Source organism: Corvus brachyrhynchos, unplaced genomic scaffold (genome assembly GCF_000691975.1).
Source record: "Corvus brachyrhynchos isolate BGI_N302 unplaced genomic scaffold, ASM69197v1 scaffold115, whole genome shotgun sequence".
Taxonomy (NCBI): Eukaryota; Metazoa; Chordata; class Aves; order Passeriformes; family Corvidae; genus Corvus; species Corvus brachyrhynchos.
Genome location: NW_008239553.1, coordinates 6,870,847 through 6,888,319, shown reverse-complemented (window position 1 = coordinate 6,888,319; position 17,473 = coordinate 6,870,847). Strand labels below are relative to the sequence as shown.

General features: G+C 38.4%; 1 protein-coding gene across 4 annotated transcripts in view; it reads right to left on the bottom strand.

Moving 5' to 3' along the window:
• Positions 1-17,473, bottom strand: part of CKAP5 (cytoskeleton associated protein 5) — a 52,416-nt gene that overhangs the window by 16,672 nt on the left and 18,271 nt on the right. For all 4 annotated transcript variants that reach the window (XM_017741666.1, XM_017741668.1, XM_017741665.1 and 1 more), the window contains 18 exons: positions 17,303-17,467; positions 16,381-16,509; positions 15,448-15,627; positions 14,409-14,522; positions 13,114-13,224; positions 11,829-11,921; positions 11,069-11,254; positions 9,359-9,453; positions 7,949-8,006; positions 7,742-7,867; positions 7,268-7,404; positions 6,933-7,107; positions 6,285-6,398; positions 4,023-4,151; positions 3,257-3,451; positions 2,500-2,635; positions 1,658-1,746; positions 325-450 (listed from right to left, as the gene is read on the bottom strand). In XM_017741666.1, coding sequence (XP_017597155.1) covers positions 325-450; positions 1,658-1,746; positions 2,500-2,635; positions 3,257-3,451; positions 4,023-4,151; positions 6,285-6,398; positions 6,933-7,107; positions 7,268-7,404; positions 7,742-7,867; positions 7,949-8,006; positions 9,359-9,453; positions 11,069-11,254; positions 11,829-11,921; positions 13,114-13,224; positions 14,409-14,522; positions 15,448-15,627; positions 16,381-16,509; positions 17,303-17,467 — 2,358 coding nt within the window. The remainder of the gene's footprint in view (positions 1-324; positions 451-1,657; positions 1,747-2,499; positions 2,636-3,256; positions 3,452-4,022; positions 4,152-6,284; positions 6,399-6,932; positions 7,108-7,267; positions 7,405-7,741; positions 7,868-7,948; positions 8,007-9,358; positions 9,454-11,068; positions 11,255-11,828; positions 11,922-13,113; positions 13,225-14,408; positions 14,523-15,447; positions 15,628-16,380; positions 16,510-17,302; positions 17,468-17,473) is intronic.

Genomic DNA, 17,473 nt, shown 5'->3' with positions numbered 1-17,473 from the left:
ATTAAAGCATTTATAATGTATCCTAGAACTCTGACATGGTACCTGAAAACAATTGACTAAACTTAATAATTCTTCACAACTTGAAAAATGTAAAAAGGCCTTTGACTTTTACGACAGGGTATAGATGCACAAAATTTGAAAATCAGAAAAGGAACACCACAGTAAGCCCACTATTGATGTATGTTTTTCAGCTCAAGAATCAGAATACAAGAGATGGACAGTGGCTAACATGCCAGAGTTTGTTCAATTCTAAATTAAAAACTAAAGAACGCGTTAAAATTGCACCCACTTCAAAACTTGCGAACACATTCTGATTTTTCTCACCTTCAGAGCTTTCTCTTCTTTCATCCTCTGTTCCTTCCCATTTGGGACAATGATAAAAATAGGACCTGATTTATCATCGTCTTCCTTTAAATTAGGCTTGCTTAGCACCTTCTTTCCCTGCACACCCTGAAAAAAGCAAGGTATTAACAGGCAACCCAAGCCATATAGACGCGCCTCAGTCCCAGCAACTGCAAGCGTTAGGTACCTGCCACCCTCATGCTGCCTATGTGTACAAGAGCCAGAGAGAAGCTGAAAGAAAAATGTTGATTAGAAGTTTAAAAGTATGTGCTCAGCTGCTGTGGAAGCAATACCCGTGACAGTGTGCACAGCAGTACCCTGTGAATTATGACACATCACTCTCAACCAGTGTGCTAGTCACCCACACACATCCCTAAAACCCAATGTGGTACCTGCTTGATAGACTGCCTCTTTGTCAGACTTGAACCGCCCTTGCTGAGGCTTTTATTAGCTTTGGACAGGCTGGCATTACCCTTGGACATACTGCTATTAACATCTGACTGCTGTAAATAAGCCATAGAAAAGTCTTTGCTGTGAATCTGTTAAAAGGCTTGGAATGGAAACTCTTGAGAGTAAACAGCTGTCTGACAACAGAGGCCTTAACTCTACCTACAGAGTTCTGACAGAACATGGCATCAACTTCAGCAAACCTACAACATTCCCTCAAGGTTTGTTCTTGCCATGAATATGGACCTACATCAAATGTTCTTGTTACAGCACTACTTTAGACAATGGAGACAAGGGGACTGTAGAACAATTGGGGTTATTTTTAGTTATACACATAGGATAAACTTTATTATTAACAGCAAAGAAAAATTACTGTAACAAAACAACAGAAAAATCTAACCAAAAATTGACTGTAATCAGTTGAGGTTATTATGTTTTTAAACATACTCCTTCCCTTTTTGCACTTTTGATTGAGAACTTTTTACCTTTCACACTTTAAGGCAGAAATTAATTTCTTTTGATACACGGGTTCAGAAGTAATATTCAAGTGTAACATTGGAACTGGCATGGTAAGAACGAATTCTCAATAGCACAAAATCAAGGAGGCCAAGAAAATTTAGAATAGACTGAGTTGCTCATAGGACTAGTTTCTGGCAATACAGACTTTAAGAATGAAACAGATAATGACAAAAGCAGTGATCAGGTAAGAGATATGGGAACGCCTGTCATTTCAGAGTTCAGACAAGCATAAAGATTTTTAATAAAAGCTGTCCCTAGCAAGGACTACACTCTTCTACCTATACCACATTAACAAACCACAGCTACTAACTTAATGAAACTGATTTTATACAAAATGAAATCAACATACCTTAGTTTTAGAGGAGAGTCCTCCTGCTTTGGCTTTTTTGGGATCAGGCTTGGATTCCATGGTATTAGACCCCAAATCATCAGCAAATGCTGGAGAAACAATAGACCATTTAAAGTTTTCTAGAAGCCCATTTTAAGTTATCAGTTTTCTGTTCTCAGGACATAAGAAAAACTGTTTGTGGACACAATATGCTTAATCACACAGATGTCTGAAGATTTTAGACCCACTGAAGAGGCCCCTTAAATTCCATGTTAGCATACAAAGTCTTCCTAATTAAGACCACAGTATATCAGCCAATATGTCATTTTTTGACACAATTTAAAAATGCAGACATATACACTGTGAAGGCTAATGACTAGAGCTGTAGTTGCACCTGTTTTAAGGAGGCAAGCTAGCCCCAGCAGGCAGGACTACTTTTTCAGATCACTTGTCCCCACACACTTTCCATCACACTTTTTTCCATCAGCACAAGCATTCTGGTAGTCCCACAGTGAACTACACCGAGGAAATAATCCAGATAAAAAATTATGTGAAAACATTAAAAAAAAAAATTGTATTAAAATCAGATTAGTATTAGAAAAACCCTCCCCCTTTAGCCCAGCTTGGTTTTAGCTTCAATACCAAGTAGATATTTTCAAGTTTTCAAATAGCAGCTGACAGATGGTTGTGTGGAAAGGAAACACCCTCCTACACTGGAAGCTGATTCAAATGCAAGAAAGACCAGAACCCTAACTATGCTGATTATCTCTTCTTCAGTTGAGTACGTTTACTCCTCTGGCACGTCAAAAAGCTTCAAAATCCACCCTTTTCTCAGTCTTTTCCCACAATGTCAGAGAGGTTACCTGATGCAGGTTGGAATTTGGCTGGAGCTGCTCCCCCTACCACTCTGGAAGATGCTTTAGCAGGAGGAGCTGGTTTGGCTGGCATGTTGGCTTTGGCTTTCTCAAGCATGGCCAGTACCTGGTCTTTGGAAGTTGGCTAGAGAACAAAAAAGGGAAAAAAAGAAGTGATAAATTTAGTACTGTCTATCACTAATCTTTCCAATACATGTTACAGGAAACAAAAGCAAAAGTAGTTTGAAACAATCCATTCTCTGTTAAGCATCTTGGAGGATACTCATCTTAAACCATCATTGTTCTCAGACACTTTTGTTCCAAGTTAAAACATTTTTCTTTAAAGTTTCTTCTTCAAGATCCATGGGACATATGTAAACCAGAGATCTGTTCTAGGTGAGTGGTCTTAGGACATCAATGGAGTGCCTACTCACCACTCAGGGGTCCATAAGCCAAACCACACTGCTAGCAATCATGTTAAAGTATGAGTACAAAGGCATAGAATGGGACAGGAACTGGTATGGAAGCTATCTGCAAGTAGATTTTTTTTTTCAAGCTCTTGAAGCAATAGGCCTGTAATGGCAGTAATCATTTTTAAAGTAGAGAAAGCTCTAGCTCACAGCTCCTAATACTATTTTCAGTCCCCCTGAAAATATTCAATGCAGACAAGCTCACATGATTCAAGACAGCATATCATGAGACTGTGAATAGGACTTAGTACTCACACATTCAAGATCACATTATTTAATCTCTGTAACAGAAATACCTTCAGCTTGCCAGTGGCTTTTGCCATCTTCTCAAAGCCAAGATGCATCATGAAGAACGGCAGGGCATCCTGTGCCTTTTTACGCACATCACCATTTCGATCTTCAAGGCAGGAGTACAAGTGAGGCACACACAAGAGTAGGTCAGAAGGAACAGAACGGAGGGCAGGCAACTTCTCAGCCAACCAACCAAGAAGCTGAAAGTTTTAAAATAAAAGCTTTCAAAGAAGTGCTCACAGTGCTATGTCAGGCCACAAGAGTCTGAATTGCAGTCCTTCACATACCTCTATGTAAGTAGGAAAAACCTACCCAAATTTTTTTCAGAGAAATATTCTTGAACAACATCAATTTTCATATCAGCAATTACAAAAATTAAAAGATAAGTACAGCATATTAGCACACAACTATCTTAAATCTTTAAGCCTGTTTCTTCCTTTTGAACAATTTCAGCTGCTCTTTTTAATGTCTCCCATTCTGTTCTGTGGTGAATTTGAGGGAACACACACTAGCTCTTAAAACACTAATCAAAACAGACAGAACTTTCACTTTAGAGGCACTGAAGTCGAAATGACAGCTATCATGCAGGAAGAAAGCCTGTTATTATCCTTTTGAGGTTCAACAATTTTATGTCAGTAAAAATACACAGCTACTTGTTTTCTCATATAGTGGTAGCATTGTGTCATTTCAGTCTGCATAGGTAGAGAGTCAACAGCATAAAAGGTTATTTAGATTTGACACACATAAGAAGTTTACTCGACAGAAGCCTACCTCTTGTCTTAGGAAAGGATTTTCTTTTTTGAGCTCTTCAGACAGGTCTTCCCCTTCCAACCACTCTTTCATGCCAGTTTGTTCAGCCCAAGCATTCACAGTTGCTAGTGCAGCAGCACGAACATTATTCTGCAGCAAGAACAAGATTTAAAAAGAATAAACCTAAAGAGGGGTCAGAAGATTACAACAGAAGAAGCAACAGTCATCCTTCCTATAAAAGGAAAAAGCTTCCACATCATGGGCTTTGAAATCTTTTTCTATTCTCTGCTTGAGAAGTCTAAAATTCAGAAGAATTTAGTTTTAGTGATGGTATCAGCTGCAGCAATCTCCAAATCAGCCATTTTACTTATCTACCATAATTTTTTTAAAAAAAGTTTGATAAAAAGGGTGAAAGAGTATCTTTAAAATTACTTTGTACATGGTACCATTCATTGATGACAATTCTGGGAGTCTAACTCTCAAAGAAGCTAAAAAATAATGTTAGTGACTTATACAGTGCTTAAAATAGACTGTGCATTCATAAATCAAGGCAAGTGGATTATGGAGCCTGCTATTAGGGCAATGTCATTTAGGATACACATGCACAGAAGTCAAATCAGGAGCGAGGGAGCCCTCTAACTCCTACCAATTTCCATCTTTAGTGCTTTTTCCAAGCAAAATTTAGAACAACACCCTTTTTTGAAGCAGCTATATGAAGTTATGCAAAGCCAGATGGAATATCTAACAATCAGGGCTCTTTAAAACTTTATCAGTCTAGACATGACTCTATACATATGACCCTCTCCTATAGGCTGATTTTCAGAGGAAAGCTAATAATGTAACAGACTCATTCAGTTAAGTATGAGCCAATCGTAAATGCAGAAGTAACATCCAGGCATATACGTAAACAAGAAGTGAGCATCCTTGCAAATAACTTGCCCCATCTTCTATCTCACTGAGGAAAAGAAACAAATCATGTGCTGCAGATAAATAGATCTGACAAGGCCTTGGTTCCCATCATCCTCTCTGACAAGGCCTTGGTTCCCATCATCCAAATTTAATTTGTCTTCACTCATGCTACAAGCTGATGATTTTCCTCAACTATTCAGTTGGGTCCACTATAAACATATTGAAGTAGGACCCAAAAAGGACCATTCTCATCTTCAAAAACTTGACAAATTTGATAAACTAGTTAAATCTTGCACTTGCAGTACTGAAAAAATATTACCACTGTAGCAGAGTTCAGATGAGCATAAAATCTTCTGTCAGCATTACAGTGCTTACAAGTTATGTTGGTATTATGCATTTTAGCAACAGTGTAAGTTAGCCACAATTGGTCTTCTCCTTAAAACATGTACTTGGAACTCTCCTACCAGTCTGGGGCTCTGAGCAACGTGGTCTAGTGGAAAGTGGCCCTGCCTATGGTATGGGGTTGGAACTAGATGGTCTGTAGGGTTCCTTTCCAACCTAAAAAGTTCTGTGACTCTACAAAAGGAGCTTGCTGTTACCTCAGGATAATTGGGGAGTTAAAAGAAGAACTTAACAGTCATATAAAAAAAATCGGTTCTTGAAGACTCTTAAAGAGAAAACAGTTTGAACCAGGAGATTTTTATCTAACCCTAGAACCAGTCATAGTTCTTCCACTGTTTGGGACAGGTAGATCCAGCTCCTGCTCTTTTTCCTACTCACATTCCAAACAGAGACAGCTGAAATATGCCATCTCTGATAATTGCCCATGACTTCTGGCACAAGATACTGGCACCTTCCCAAGCCTCTTTCGCCATTGCTTCAAATAGCTCTTTCCCATGATCCTAGCTCGATTTTGACACAGCGTCCTGGCAAACTCAACATTGATGTTACACAAGCTTCAGTGTCAGTTGCGAATATCCTGTGCCTACCTACAGTTCAAAGGGTTCATACACAGCAACAAAGACAACAACAGTGTACACTGGAATCCACAGTTATACACTAAAAAGTCTACCAGGAACTTTACCAAGCAAATATGTTCAGTGTCTTAACACAGTGTACCTTCAGCAGCAGAAATATGCATATAGTGACCACATTAATTTAAAAGCCAGATTGTGACACTCGATTTAGTTACAAGGAGGGGAATACATCTGAATATACATTCAGGCACACATTTATACTTGAATATTAAGCTGCCATTCAGGCAAGAACTTTTAAAAAAAAATTGTAAGCTTCCAAGGAAGTTTTAACTACCATCCACCTTTCAGGCATAGTTTAGATACACAAAAAGCGAAGAGATCTGGACACTTGTCCTACCTTACTATCTCCTAGGACTGTAATGACAGGAATCCCCAAATTTTTCACATACTGTTTGATATTGGGGCCCATTGCTGTTGCTAGCTGCTGAAGAATGCTCAGAGTTTGTTGCACCTGCACAAAAAGAAAAAGGTTTAAAATAAAACAGTGTTACAAGCAGACGTGCAAAACCTCCAAGTTATACAGGGAAAAGAGACACTGCTATATATTGAGCTTTTATTTTAGAATGCCTAATCAATGACACCTATTCCAGTCTTCAAATTCACCACACTGAAAAACAAAAAATACTTCCATATTCTGAGCAAATCAGGTTTCAAGTAAAAACATTTTCAAACAAGGGACAATTCACTTTTCTCACAAATGAAGCAATTAGTCAAGCTTTTTTCTTTTAAGATTTCCTTATATTATATTCAGTGTAAAGGTAGATCTCCCTTTCTTTTGAAGCATTTTTAAATTTAAAAAAAAGGGAAATATTTATTAAAATAGGCGAATATATGATTTGGAAACACACAGTTCACTGTTTTCCAACTGCTGACTTAATGACATTGAAACAGGCCACACAGTAATAAGCAAGGTTCATCATAAGGAATCATAACTATCTTAAGTTTTAAGCTGAAAACAGCTGAAACAGGATTTTGAAAAACATACCAAGATTTTATTGGAGTCATTGAGACGACCCTTCAGAGCAGCTGGAAGTTCTCCTATGTTTGGCTCTATGAACTTGGCTTCATTTATTATGCTTGTCACTTCATCCAGACCTTCCTTTCTGATCTTCCAATTTTTATCCCCAATCTTAGACACTAGCTCCGCTGTGATCTTATCACTGCAAGAGAAAAACAGGTAAAGTGTCTGTTTACTTAGTTATCTCTCTATTAGTATTTGAGTGCTTTAACACCACAGATTTCTACTTAGAAAGCATTTATAAATGCAAAGTTTTGAATTGCAGTGAAAGTGTATCTTCAGGTGGTAGAATCCAAACCTACCTAATATCTGTTCTTGGCAAGAGATCCACAACATCATTCCCAACCTCCTCCTGTTCTTCTTCCTCACCGTCATCCCCACCTCCCACACTGTGCCTGGAAATGCCACGAGTTGGAGCTGGTGCTGTCTGTCCTTGCATCTGCAAGCAACACAAAATCAGAAACAACTCTTTTACAATTTTTCATTTGACCTTAAAAATAAAACCACTTGTATGATACGAATGCACTGGCTCAGGACAGCAGACTTCTAAAACATTACACTATTCAAACAAACCCAGGAACTTTTGAAGTTCATAATGAAAAAAAAAAGACTTGAGATAGCTACACATATTGAATTTGTGGCCTTTGTGCACCATCTTAAAGAATATGGTTCAATTACAAGCCCAAGGGTTAGACCACAATATTTCTACAGACTCCAGATACTTAAGTTTCAAAGTAGCTTTAATGACACTTGGTAGCAAGAGCTACACTTCCTACCTTTTCAAATTCTGCATCTATCTGGGAGAGAAGGGCTGGCTTCTCATCCTCAAAAAACATTCGCAGAGAAGGTCCCACATAAAGATACATTACTCCCAGCAATGTAATGGCAGAAGTCCTCACAGCCTGCCAGAAAGAGGAAAAAGCACTCAGTCTTCAAATTCAGGACTGATAATAATTTAGGATTAAGATTCTAAATTTACTCACTGGGTTAGTTGCAGCAAGAGCTGTCTTCACATTACTGATGAAAGCTTTGACATTCAATCTGTGGAAAAAAGATGTCTCCCATAAATAAAACACAACACAGGAAACAGCACCAACAAACAAAATCACAGTATGTTAAAGAAAAAAGATACCCCTAGACAGATTTACACAACTAACTTACATGCAGGAGATAGGCACACTTATAAAATATCATCACAGGTACAGTGCAGGTAGTAGCTGCTTAAATAACTACTGGAAGAGATCAGTTTGGAGAATAGCCTATTGTGAAAAATCAATCAGTAAACAATTTATATCAAAGCCTACTATTATCACAGCTGTAAAGTTTCTTAAACTACATAACCCATGTGAATGCTAGGACTGAAATGTTGAGGAATGAATCTAGAAAACATTTTAAGTACCTGAAACATGACTACACAAAAAAGGTGGGGGTATATTACCGTTGTGGTGGGTCTTTCTGTTTTGTTAGTCAGTCTCAGGATCTTCCAGAAAAAGGCATAATTTTCAAAAGGAAATTTTCAAGAGAAATGAAGGAAGGTTTAAATTCCTGAATCTTCTATATTTTCTGTGCAGCCTCAAAAACTGCTGTCCTAGTAACACATCTACACACATTACCATGCTGTAAATACATTTTTTTGGGGGAATTTACTAAAGAAGAGTTTATTTCTCAGACTTAATCAATGTCACTATCCATTTAAAAGCCACACAATATTTTAAGACAGGCATAGTAACTGCCCCCATAGCCAAATAAAGGTATTTGAAGTCTTCCCTGCTTGCTTAGAGATTTTTTTCTCAGGACTAAACTATTACATATGCTTGACCACTTTCAGTTAAAAGACTAGTGATTAAAAATCAAGGAAAGCTATCCCTGGTTCTGATGGAGAATTAATTTCTTACTCTCATAGTGCCAGCTATAACAACAGCTATTTTGTTGCCCAAAACTTCATCCACCTGTTATCAACCTCAAAGTGTCTCTCCAAGGAGATTAACAGGCATGCTGGTATGTACTCTTCTGTAGGCTGTCAGATTCAGTTGTTGTGGTTTTTTCTTTTAAATTATAAAATATAGTGGTCCACCTGGGTACAGGTGTATCCAAGTAGAAAGAATGCAACAGACATGCAATACAACAGCTCTGTGCCCAGCCCACACCTAGAAGTACCTTAAGTTCAAGACAAATGCTCTTCAGAGGTCGAGTGACAAATAAAGCAGCTAGTAGGGTAATCACATCCTATCATACTAGTAATGCCAGATACTTTCAGTTATATACTGAAGAGCTAGAAGAGTATGGCTAGCATGAGAGTTTAAGTAACTAGAGTTCAGATGAACAGAATCTTAGGTCCAGATTAGAAACATTTTCTTTGAAGTTTCTCATAGCAATTCACTTAAAAGACTTACCCAGAAAAGCCAAACTCCTTAATTGCATTTGAAAGCCAATTCAAGGTTTCTGACTGGTTTTTAGGATTCTTCTGAGAGAAGGCCATAGCCACAACCTGGAATAGAAGAGAGTTAAGTATAAACTTTCACTGGCAAAGCAGGTGACAGAGCACTGTAATAAAGAAGTGAAGATACCCACAAAAAACACAGGGCAAGTGAACAGAAGAAGCTAGGGTAACAGAAGAGGAAAAAGCAACTGTGTCACTGTAGCAGGATGTAACTGGAACCGAAGTGAACCAGAAGTTCCTGAAGTACTTAAAGGCAGCCAGCAACACCTTTATTATGGATTTGTACCTGCTGTGGCAGTACTATAAAAAGCACTGAATAATTAGTCATTATTACTGTGCCTCAGAAGATCATGAAAGAGATCCTCCTAGAAGCACATGGAGGAGAGGGAGGTGATTGAGACAGCCAGCACAGCTTCACCAAGGGTAAGTCCTCCCTGACCAACATCACGGCCTTCTATGATAGAGCAATTACATCAGTGCAGCTACAGATACCACATATCTGGACTTCTGTCAGGCCTTTGACAAGGGCCTCCACAACACCCTTCTCTCTAAACTGGAGACACATGGATTTCGTGGGTGGACTCCTGTGGATAATGAATTTGTGGAACCATCACATCCGGAGGGTAGTGGTCAATGGCTCAGAGTCCTGATGGACATCAGTGACAGGCAGCACTCCTCAGGGATCCACACTAGGACCAGTACCATTTAATGTCAAAAATGACAGACAAAAGGATTGAGGGCATCCTGAGGGCAAGTTTGAGATTAAACAAGCTGAGTGGTGGAGTTGACACCTGAAGGACAGGATGCCATCCAGAGGGACCTGGACAAGCTTGAAAAGTGAGCCCATGGAAACCTCAGAAGGTTCAAGAAGCCAAGTGCAAGGTGCTGCACCTGGGTCAGGGCAACCTTCCAAGGAGGCTGGACATGAGCCAGCAATGTTCACTCACAGCCCAGAAAGCCAACTGCACCCTGGGCTGCACCAAAAGCAGTGTGACCAGCAGAAAAGGAAGGGGATTCTGCCCCTCTACTCTGCTCTGATCTTGTGAGACCCCACCAGAAGTGCCACATCCAGCTCTGGGGCCTTCAGCCCAGGAAGGACATGGATCTGTTGGAATGACTACAGAGCAGGGCCACCATGATTAAAAGGTTGGAGCACCTCTCCTATGAAGAAAGGCTGACAAAATTGTAGTTTTTCAGCCTGGATAAGGCTCCAGGGTGATCTTATTGTGGCCTTTCAGTACTTGAAGGAGGCCTCTGAGAAAACTTTTGACAACGGCATGCAGTGGTAGGTAGGACAAAGAGGAATGGATCTGAACTGAAAGAGGAGCTGTGGATGCCCTATCCCTGGCAATGTTCAAGGCCAGGTTGGATAAGGCTTTGAGCAACCTAGTCTAGTAGAAGGTATCCCTGCCTATGGTGTGCGGGGAGGACCTAGATGATCTTTAAGGTCCCTTCCAACTCAAACCATCCTATGATTCTATTTTCAATTTTAGAAGGAATACATATTTAACTTCTGCCTCATGAAGCATCTCGAGAGCAAACAAATCACTTTCATGCAACAGAGAAAAACCAAAGATTTGGGATTTACTCCTCAGACTGAAAGGACACCCCACATATTATTTTGATTTTATTTACTGAAAGAATACTTTTGCTGCTCACTCACCTGCTCAGCAGTCCACGGCAACTGACACGCTTCTGCTATTGCTGTCATGGCCTCTTTTGCATTGCTTCCACATTTCACATCCCCAACCTTGTCTACAAGGCCATCCAGCACAACCTGTGCTGAAGTTTTGGAGAAGTTTCCTTTCTGTGCAATCAAAGCAACTACATGCAGTTTCATCTGCATCACCTGCAATGTCCGTAACAGCAAGAAAGTTACTCATGTCTTTGTGTATTTTAGACTAATTTTTCTTATTCTATAGATCTATAGATACACATAAGAATTACATGTATTTGTGGGTAAACACAAACATATCCACAAAATTTTTATTTGTGTACATATACACATTTGAATATGTAGAAGTATTTACGTACACAGATATTTTATACACATACGTATATGTGTTTTGTGTGATTATATACAAAAATTGTGTACATACACAAATACATATTGTTATATATACACAACACCAAAATACTGGGCTGCCATTATCTACTTTTAGAACTTATATACACACACACATATGCTTATATATATGCACATGTATACACACACATCTAAAGACAATCTTTAGATATCTTAGATGACATTCAAGTCTCAAATCTCAACAGAAATAAAATCCAGTTTGAGAGTTTATATTCTCATTGATTACAGATAGAACTGTGGCCACAGTGATATACGCACTTATAGCCCTTTAGCTGGAAACCACTTAATTATATTAACAAAAGATGGACTGTTTACTTACTGAAGGATAATGCATTACCTGAAAATTTGTTTCCTTCCAACCAGGTTTCTTGGCCAGCATTCTTACTAGAGCTTGGCAAGGCATTTCACTTCTCTCCATAAGCTCAACAGCCTAAAGTATAAACATGAAGTTAGCCAGTGGGCCACAAATTATACAAAACTCAAACAGAAGTTCTCAACTGTCCTCTAAGTATTTTCTTAATACTGAATTAAATTGCAGAAATTCTCAGCATAGTAACTTACCTGAAGAGCCTCTTTTACAAGGATCTTGAGGTACTGAGCCAATATTTAACCTACAGCATTCACATCACTACTCCTTTAATCTTCTTTAACAAATTTCCTTAAAATCACTATTGGCCATTCCAACCATGGGAATTTAACACTTAACTAAAAACAAACAAACACCCCCAAATAACCCACCTGCCCCTCAAAAGGCTGCTTTTGTTTTTTAAGAGGAAGTATATTATGCACCTTTCATGTTGGAATGCTGACTACACAGCAGAGATTAAGCCTGAATATGATCTAAATTACTGGGGTTTAGCCGTTGTTAGGCTTATTCATTCAACTGAAATGGCAACATTTGAATAAAGTAGGCTTCTGCAGCAGCATTTCAATGCAGCCAGTCATCATTTCCTAATTGAAGTTAGTCACTTTTCCCACTAAAATATTAAAAACTCAGTCACAACTGTACTGGTGAAGTGGTATAAACTACCTGTACATCTACAGTTGAAGCTTTTTTGAATGTGAACTCTCAAAGGTTGTCTGATGGATACCTTCTGAGTGGCATGTGATGCTTTTTTTTTTTGTTTGTGACTACATGAAGCACTTTCCACCAGCTGCAGAGACTGCTAGTATTGTATAAGACTCTAAACAAACATGTCAGCCGGCACATAGTTGATTATAATCAATCGCTACCTAATACACAAACACCAGGAAATTATTTGCAACAGATTTGGCCTAGTCATTGCAAAACCTTTTGTTTAAATCTAGCTATCTTTGAGACCAAGCTTTAGAACTATTTGGAGTTTTAAAAAGACCTCTAAGTATCCTTGGTCAAAATACAAGTGTTTTTGACAAAAGCACAACTACCTACATTAAGATAAAATACTTACTCCACTATTGTTATGGAATTTAAACCATATAAGCCACTTGGCTTTTGCAAGTATTGTTTTATCCATCAGAAGTGCTGACATACAACTACTACTAGTATGTATTTCACAAGACTTACCAGGCCTAAAGAGCTGAAGAAATCAATACTTGTTTTCTCTTCCCCTACTGCCTCTTATCAACCATTACAAACATACCTTCTGAAACTCCTCCATGCAGGCAAGCCTCTCTTTCCAGTTACCACTGTCCAACTGCTGGATACAAGAAGCTGGAAGGACAGCAGCAGCTTTCTCTTCACATACTTCTATCTGCAGGCAGATCAGAACAAGGTTAACACTCCACTGTATCCCTTCAGAGGAGAGCAGCAACCCTAAGGACAGGTAATATAGTGGACTGACCCTTGTATTTGGTGCGCATTTACGAATTATAAAACAGGTTCTGTTGTAGATTGAAAGATTTTAGAATAGATTATAGTTTAGGGGTCTTAGGGGTTTAGAAAGCTGCTAAATTGCACTGCAACAGAAAAGTAATCCCTGGAAAGTATGAGGAACTGTGCAGACAGTCAAAAATAATCTTTAATACCAACTATCTGCTTAAAGAATCAAGCAGAGGCAACCTAAAATTTGCAAGGTAATTTTGGATCAAGTCTGAATAAACACTGTCAACAATGAATCAGCACTTGATGAGGGCAAACAGGAGAAGACCTATCTTCAGTCTCCATTTTAGCAAAATGGAAAATTAAAGTTATCTAGTGATAAAAACTTCCCTTGTTTCATTGCTGTCTGCATCACCTTCAGGAACTGTATTCTCATTTTCTACTGTATAAACTAGCAATATAAACTGGATACACAATGGAAGTTACTCATTCTAAGGAATACTCCAAATACAACTATGGTTTGGACTGACAGTCCAAAAAACTTGCAGATACATCTAGCAAAGCTTTAGTAGGTTTTTGTTACTCTTTGACCTATAGATACCTGAGTGTACCTGGTTCCCTACCAAGAAAAGTAGGTAGATGCCCAGCTAACATGCAGAATTCAGTAATTTTTTTGAAATGTAACTTAATATGAACAGCACAGAACAGTTTTGTATCAGTTCATTTAATTGTTACTTTATTTCACTTCAGATTTCAATGTAAACTCCAGAATAATGTATTCTCAGGCTTTTAATAACAGACTCCTTCAGTAAATAATGTGTCCTAAATTACATATGAAGTATCATTGGTTTTTTCATCTTTTCCTACTTCAGAGACAACAGTATACCCTGTTATAAGGCTATAATCATGATTTATTGCTTACTGTGCCAACAAGAGCCTAAAGAACAGGTGTAATTACCAAAGGTCCATTTCACCAGTTATAAATCTATACGTATTGCTTTCCCTTCTCCTAATGAAAACAACCTCAGTGAAAAATTTTCAAGTACCTGAAGAACTGATAAACCAAAGCTGCAATCACAGCAGGCTTTGTATTTCAGAGAACAGCAGAATACTCACAGAGAGCTCAGACTCAAATATTTCTTTGGTCTCAGGACCCTTCTTGCCTTTAGCCCCAGCACCTCCTGTACCTGCAACTGTAGCTGGTTTGCCTTTCTTCGGTGGGGCCCCAGCCTAGAAAGTTAATGGACAAGTTAGCCAAGATGAAATAGTCTCTAGCACAGATATCAAAAGAACTGCTATCTTTCCTACACTACACTGCTATATTCTAATGTCAAAAAAATACGTATTTCTTTGATAGCATAACAACTGCAGGCAGAGATAGTTTTCTGTTAGAGCTTATTTAATTAATATATTGCTTTTAGACTATAGGCATTACAAAACATAATGGGGATGTACAAGACAAAGAAAGATGAAAAAGGAAAGAATGTATGTATTTGCAAAAGTTCAGGAAATAATGCATTCATCTATATGTTCTCCTACAGATCCTGGTTGGATACTAAACTTGTGACTGGTGTCTCTTTCCCAGGTTATCTGAGTACCAATAGATTTCAAAAATTTATCTGTTCTCCTATTCACTTCCAGGTATCCCACCTGAAGAACTAAGTAGCATATTACAAAGACCACCTACTGCAGTCGATTTTTAAAATCCAAAGAATATTAGAGAAATGCAGGCTAATAGTTCAAATTATTCCAAAATAAACAAAGGAACAAACTAAAAACGATGCTGAAGAAATACTCAATACTTAATTAGTAACCTTGCTAGTTATAAGGAATGTTGACTTCAGCCAAGTACTACCATATCACAGAGCACATCAATGTTACATGCGAGGCTCCTCTGAATGCCTCCAGTCTTATCACTACTTCAGAATCAAAATCTGGTATTAAGACTTAAATGACAAGACAGTTTGTATCATTAAAAACCGAGATTTCATCAAGTACACTCCCAGAAAGTCCAAGATTCCTTCTGCTGTTAGGCTCACCTACTCCTGCAAAACGACAGTGAGAGCTCAGTGGAAGGAGATTCAACAGGCCACCTTTGATCTGCAGTAACTATTTGATGCAATCACATACAACTGACTGTCAGACAATCTCTTACCTTCACTGCAGATGCTTTTTTCAGTGGTCCTGGTTTGGTTGCTGCATCTTTTGTTTCTTTATCTCCTCCAGGCCCTGGAAGAGCAGTGGTCTTTCCAGCAATAGGCTTGCCTTCCTTTTTCTCAGCTGCTCCGGTTTTCTTACCATAAACCAATTCTACCTTTTCAGCACACTCTTTAATCTGTCAAGCAGTGACGGAAAAAGAAAGGTGGGAATGGAAAGAAGCTATTTAGCTACAACAATTGGATGTAGAGTGTCCCTTTCCCAGCAGTGGCTCAAACTTGACTACTCTGGAAAAAGTATGAAGAGTTCATTTACTTCACAAAATTTTGTTATCCAGTGTTCCTCCAATAGTAAGGTTAACCAGTCAGTGGTATCTGCCATCACTGTATTGCCAAAATAATTTTCCTAGTTCAAAATAAAGTGCATTTATATACAAAGAAAACACTGACATCCTACTGATACTTATAGATGCTCTAAGACTAAGTCTGAGCACCTTAAATTATAAAATCTTCATTCAGTCAACATACCTGTCAGGTTACACAAAAGTATAACAACTTTGTTCTTGGAAAGTCATTAATACCAAATCTTATGTAGTAATAAAAAATTAGACCATATGGTTATGACCTAAAGGCTTGTTTCAGACAACAGAGAAACTGTCAAAAAACAAACAAAACCCCATATACCACCAACCAAAACCACAACTAAATCTCACAACCCACCTCATAGACAATACAGCCAGATGCTTTATGTAAGAATGAAAAGATTTTCAGATTCCCTGCAACATCAATAAAATTTAAGTAAAAAAAAAATACATCTTCAAAAACCTGTGCTGAAATTAACTAGGCTAAAGCATCATCTTTCATCTTCTCTAGCCTAAGATGTACCTTAAAATGATAAATGGAGCCTTTTTTACATTTATAACAATACTTACCCGATCAAGCTTTAGTTTGTCTACATCTGCTAGAAATGGATTCACAGCCTTCTCTCCAGCTACTTTCAAGGCAGTGCCTAATGCTTCAAATCCAGCATCTCTTACTTCAGGAGCAGAGTCATTGATATGCTGCAGAGAAAAGACAACTTATGTCATGTGACTTGTGGCCCATATCTAAACATCTATTATATAAATCCCTTCCCCTTATTTAAAACCTAAGTCTACCAAAGAATAATCCTTAACATTCCACTGCAGAAAGAAAAACGTTGTTTCTCCCCTCTGTTTTCCTAGGTACTGATCAAGTCTACTTTTTCTCAGATACAGCCATGTTCTCATCTTTGCGCCTTTTCTGCAGATAGAGGTTGAACACTCATGCTTTAAACATCATGACAGTTCATAAAGAGTTTAAAGTTCTGCAATCTTGCTCAAATCTCCATTTTTTAAGCCAGGGATATTGCCCATAACAAGGAAAGGGCTATTTTGCAATAAGAAAAAAGTATACATCACTATTATCATTTACACTGATTAATGCTCGAACTTCACTGCCATGTATGAGTCAATGATAGTTGTTCTTTTATTCATAGTAAATGGCAGCATTCCAACAAAAACTTGTTGGAGATGTGTGCAAGAAGCAAGTGGCAGTGTCTGGGAGTTCAGTAGTTGTAAATCACTGCCTTGATCTATTACAAACTTAGTGAATCTACAGCTTCAAAAAAGCTAAGAAAAAGGAAACTGAATTGTTCCCGACTGACAGTCACCTTCAAGTTTGACATCAGTCAAAACTGACTCTGAGGGCTACACAGCACACAAGAACTCTTTGGTCTCTGCAGTACCTTCAGGTCTTTCTCCCCAAACAATCCAATGTTTCACAACAACACTGCCCAAGTCAATGCCAGAGAAGTACCAACTCCTTCTGCTTTACCTTGAGAAGTGCAGCACAGAAAGGTTTTAACAGGCTTTTTGGCAGAGTAGAAGGTGTGCAGTGTCGGAAGCTTCTTGCAATGAAAAGGGATGTTTGTTGCTTAATTGTTGGGTTTTTGTTGTCCATGACTGCCAAAATATCTTCACTTATGTTCTGCAATGTGGTCTACAA